This window comes from Lycium barbarum, chromosome 6 (genome assembly GCF_019175385.1).
Source record: "Lycium barbarum isolate Lr01 chromosome 6, ASM1917538v2, whole genome shotgun sequence".
Lineage (NCBI taxonomy): Eukaryota > Viridiplantae > Streptophyta > Magnoliopsida > Solanales > Solanaceae > Lycium > Lycium barbarum.
Genome location: NC_083342.1, coordinates 86,560,759 through 86,565,325, shown reverse-complemented (window position 1 = coordinate 86,565,325; position 4,567 = coordinate 86,560,759). Strand labels below are relative to the sequence as shown.

The 4,567-nt window shown below is 47.2% G+C and overlaps 1 protein-coding gene across 1 annotated transcript; it reads left to right on the top strand.

Annotated features, from left to right (window-relative positions):
• Positions 1-3,304: 3,304 nt before the first annotated feature.
• On the top strand, positions 3,305-4,310 carry LOC132644147 (uncharacterized). The gene is made up of 3 exons (XM_060360724.1): positions 3,305-3,311; positions 3,447-3,940; positions 4,194-4,310. The coding sequence occupies exons 1-3, from the start codon at positions 3,305-3,307 to the stop codon at positions 4,308-4,310; spliced, it is 618 nt and encodes a 205-aa protein (XP_060216707.1).
• The last annotated feature ends 257 nt before the right edge of the window (positions 4,311-4,567 follow it).

Here is a 4,567-nt window from a genome sequence, read left to right as displayed (position 1 = left end):
AAGAATGTGTGTTCTTGTCTCTTGACCCCCTTGTTCAGTTGAAATGCTGAGATGTTCCCGTCCTTCATCTTTCCTGGTAGCGCAGGGATGAGGCAAGTCTTGGCCCCATTTATTCCCAACACCAACAGTGCATCCGCAAATGGAAATGGGATGACATAATTTTCCCTCATGAATTCCAATTCCAATATCAGCTTGAAGTCATCCATGATGACAATGGACATATTCATCTTTCCCTCTAGAGAACTCAACTTGAACGGCACTTCCTTTGATGTTCCCCCAACTGGTATGGCTGGAGAGTTGATTGCTTTGACGCGACCCCGGCCTTTCTCCACAACAAGATAAAAATACTCCACCTCAGTGGAAGCTAGATAGTTGTGGGTAGCACTTGTGTCCACCATGGCCCTAACGGGCTTACCATTCACTCGCATATCAACGAACATCAAAGTTTTGCTTTTGCTAACGTAGCGTTGGAGTTTCTCCTTTGGGGCTTTCTTTGTGGTAGCACGAGTAGGATCTTTCTTCTTGCGAAGGCTGGCACTAGACTCGCCCTCTTCCTGACATATGGCATTGAGAAATTGAGTGAAGGCACCCATGGGTTCCTCCATTTCCTCTATTTCTTCGATTTCCTCCTCTGCCTGGCTCTGCTGGGCAGCATTCAACTTTCTAACCTGAGGACAATCAGCCCTCATGTGCGGTCCACCGCACTCGAAACATCTGCCCTTTGGAACATAGGGCGTTTTCCCACGATTTTTATTTGGAGACGCAACACTCACACTGCCAGACGAGGAGGTCCTAGATTGGTTGGACCCTCGGTCTCCCCCACTTCTACTGGGGCCACCCCTGTTGTTGTTGTTATAGTTGTTGTGTTGGCCTCCTCTTATATTCCCTCCCCTAGGAAGTTGTTGTGGCTTGTCCTTTCGAGGCTCCACCTGATAGTCGACAAGGCACTCAGCAGCTTGCATAGCCCTTGTCACTGTGTCCACCCGTTGCCTTTGCAGCTCTGCGCGGGCATAAGGCTTCAGTCCTTCCATGAATGTGAAAAGCTTGTCTTTCTCACTCATGTCTCGAATACTCAGCATGAGTGCGGAATACTCACGCACATAATCCCTAACTGACTTGGTCTGGCGCAGCTCCCTGAGCTTCCTGCGCGCATTGTACTCGACATTTTCTGGAAAGAATTACAAGCGGATAGCCGCCTTTAGTTCCTCCCATGTCGTTAGATTCTCTTCCCCGGCCCTGATGGCTTCAAACTTTACTCGCCACCAAAGCTTAGCATCGCCTTGCAAATACATGGTAGCAGTTGCTACCTTCTTTGGTTCCTCCAACTCACCCACGGCCTCAAAGTATTGTTCAACGTCAAAAATGAAATTTTCAACTTCCTTGGCATTTCGAGCCCCGTGGTAGGCCTTTGGCTCCGGTATCTTGATTTTCTGGGGCGTAGGCGCATGATTCCCAGCGCCCCCACCTTGATTTCCTCCTCCTCGGAGTACTCCATTTAGGGCCGCTTGAAAGATATTAAGCTGGCTCGTCAACTGATCAATAGTTTGTTGCATTGTAGCTATGTTAGCTGCATCCTCAGTCCTTCCTTGTCGCAACACCTCCACAATCAGTCGTGTTCCCTCAAAATCACGACTCGTGTGCACGATGTCGTTGCTAAACGTCGTTGTCTTACGGTCCAGGTCATCCATCCTTTCAACCATACTAGCCCTCAGAGCGGGTACAGTATCATTTAGCTGTCTCAGTCCCTCGATAGCTGCTTCGAGGTCCGTAATACGTTCCCCTTGAGTCCTCACCATGGCTGGTGACAAAACCCGTCAAAACTTTTTCCTTCGTTTGCTAGCCAATCCAAAACTTGGCTCTGATACCAACTGTTACGCGGCACCTTCTTGAGATGTTTAGAAGGGCGACGTAAGGCTAAGTAATCCGACTTCCGTGTGATCACTATCCGCCAACCTGAGGTCCCCTCTACACGCTAGACTAGACTGTCAGTGCCGTGTAGGAAACCCGTGTCGTCAACAATTGCAATGAGAGAATTGAAAACGAAAATGATTGCTTGTATTAACAGAGAATTGATTACAAGAGAGCTGGGGTGTTCGAGGGGGAGAGAACACCTTTGCAGAAGATTTGAATGCTTTTTTATTTCACCGACTATATCCCCCCTAATAATGCTTTAAAAAAAATAACCCAAGTTACAGGAGTAGACATAAAAAATCTAGAGAATCATAATACAAGAACAGGAAGTAAACTACTCTATATTTACATCAAAAGTGACCTAAACTAGAGCAGGTCCAATACAGCATCTTCGGATCGTGGAACTGCCGTGCGCACCGGGGTACGGGCACGGTCGGGCGCGCGTGGGCGCAGGATGTCGTGCGCGGGCACTGGGGCGCTGGCACTGTCGTGCGCACGCAGGCGCTGTCATCGAGAGCGCTGGGGCGTAGAAGGTCGGGCACTGCGCGCGGGCTGCCTGGCATGGGCACATGGGCGCTGACTGCAGGCAAGCGTTGAGGGCGCTGCTTGCTGATGGGCGCTTTGGGCACGCCGGCTGGTTGGCTCGGTCTTGAGCAAACGATGGGGCGACATTGGCATAGGCGTTCTTGTCACTGGGTGCGACCGAGACCACGGGGTCGTCCATGACACTGGGGCCATGGGGTGCGACCAAGGGGTCATTGGGCATGGCGGTAAAGCCACCCATGACATTAATAAGAATAAGGAGACCTTGGATCACAGTGATCATTTTGCTATTGAGGATAGGAATACACCCCTTAGACTCGCTTAGTTGAATACGGAGAGTTAAATGTGTTCTTGAGAGCAATTCGGGAGATACTCATAAAGTTAATATCAACCCGTAAACTAGAAACTCAGGAAATCAACAGGTAGAACGATTAGAAGACTCAACTGGATTGTTAGTAGTCATAGCCCTAGATCTTTCTCTTCTCCGATAAAAATTCGCTCTTTCTTGGTTAAAGTTATTGAGACCAAATGTGACTGGACCAGTTTGTCTGATCGCGTCGGTGTGTCGGTAAAACCCTAAGTCAGTAGGAACCCTATCCTATTATAATTGTAATGGTTATTTATAGTGAAATTGTACTTATGTTAAAATCGGATTTTAGTTCTTTTAGAATAGGGTTACCTTATTAGACTAGGGCAAGGAGGACCTTACTTGTATATAAGGAGGTAATTATGATGAAGGAAAGGCAGAAATAATTCTCCCATTATTCTTGTCTCTCTAAATTCTCGTCCCTGTCTCGATTTTAACATGGTATCAGAGCCACATTAGAAAGAACACAAAAACCCAGAAACAATGGCAGGTGACGGAGAAACCGACGATTAAAAGCAAAGGAATTGCCGGTGGAGCAAAAACAACCCAAAGAAAAACAATCTCTCCTTATGACATTACGTCGAATGATAACCTTGGAATTATGGTGACACAAGTACAATTGAAGGTGAAACTTACGAAGGATGGGCTAGATCCATAAGGAAAACCCTAAGAGTAAGGAAGAGATTTGGCTTCGTGGATGGTACGACCAAGAAGCCTAATGAAGATTCACCAGACTTGGAAGATTGGTGGACTATAAATTCATTGTTGGTGTCGTGGATTCGCACCACCATAAAACCAACGCTTCGCTCAACGATTTCACATAAAGAGGAAGCGGAAGAATTATGGACCAGCATCCGAGAGCAGTTCGTCGTTATCAACCGCCCTCAGATGCATCAACTAAAGGCGGAACTCGCGGAGTGCAAGCAGAAGGGAAGGACCATAGTGGATTACTATGGAAAACTCACTAAGCTGTGGGAGAAATTGAAAAATTACGAACAAATTCTGACTTTCAAGTGCGGAAAGTGCACGTTCAATGTAGGGACGGCCCTAGAACCCAATAGAGAAGAAGAAAAAGTGCATCTTTTCCTCATGGGATTGGATAAAGCAATGTATGGAACGGTGAGGTCGAACATACTGGCCCAGGAACCGTTGCCATCATTAAAATAGATCTATTCGAAGCTTGTGCAAGTAGAGAGTGTGAGAGGAATCGTACGGAAAATGGAAGACCGGAGTGAAACCATGGCTTTTGCCGTATAAGGGATAAACCCTCACCGTAACCAAGGTGAAGGGAAGAACGATGGTGCATTCTGCACATATTTTAAGAGATCCGGAAACGTTGTGGACGGATGTTTTTTACTCATTGGCTATTCAGATTGGTGGCCGGAAAAGCAAAAATGAAATGAAAAAATCAGAGGACGAGGACAACAACAACAGAGAGGTGGACCAGGATCCAGTCGTGGAAGAGGCAACTACCGGGCTGACGCCGTAGTGGCCAAAGAAGAAACTCAGGCAAAGATAGGACCGGTGAACACAGGTGGAACAGGACCTCACAAATTGAGCGAAGAGATCCGGAAGACCATGATTCACGTGTTGAATTCACAAGAAATAAACCCGAATGGCAAGATGGATGGTAAGACCGAAAATAATTCCTGGATTATTGACTCCAGAGCTACCAACTATGTGACAGGTAATCCAGAGGAACTAAGCAATCAGCGGGACATTCTTGAGCGTCTGGTTGGGCTTTCG

What these genes read in the sequence shown, in the direction of transcription:
- LOC132644147 (XM_060360724.1), top strand. An exon ending in ATAAAGCAATGTATGGAACG is followed by an intron (nt 3,941 to 4,193) that starts GTGAGGTCGAAC and finishes TTGGCTATTCAG; the next exon opens with ATTGGTGGCCGGAAAAGCAA.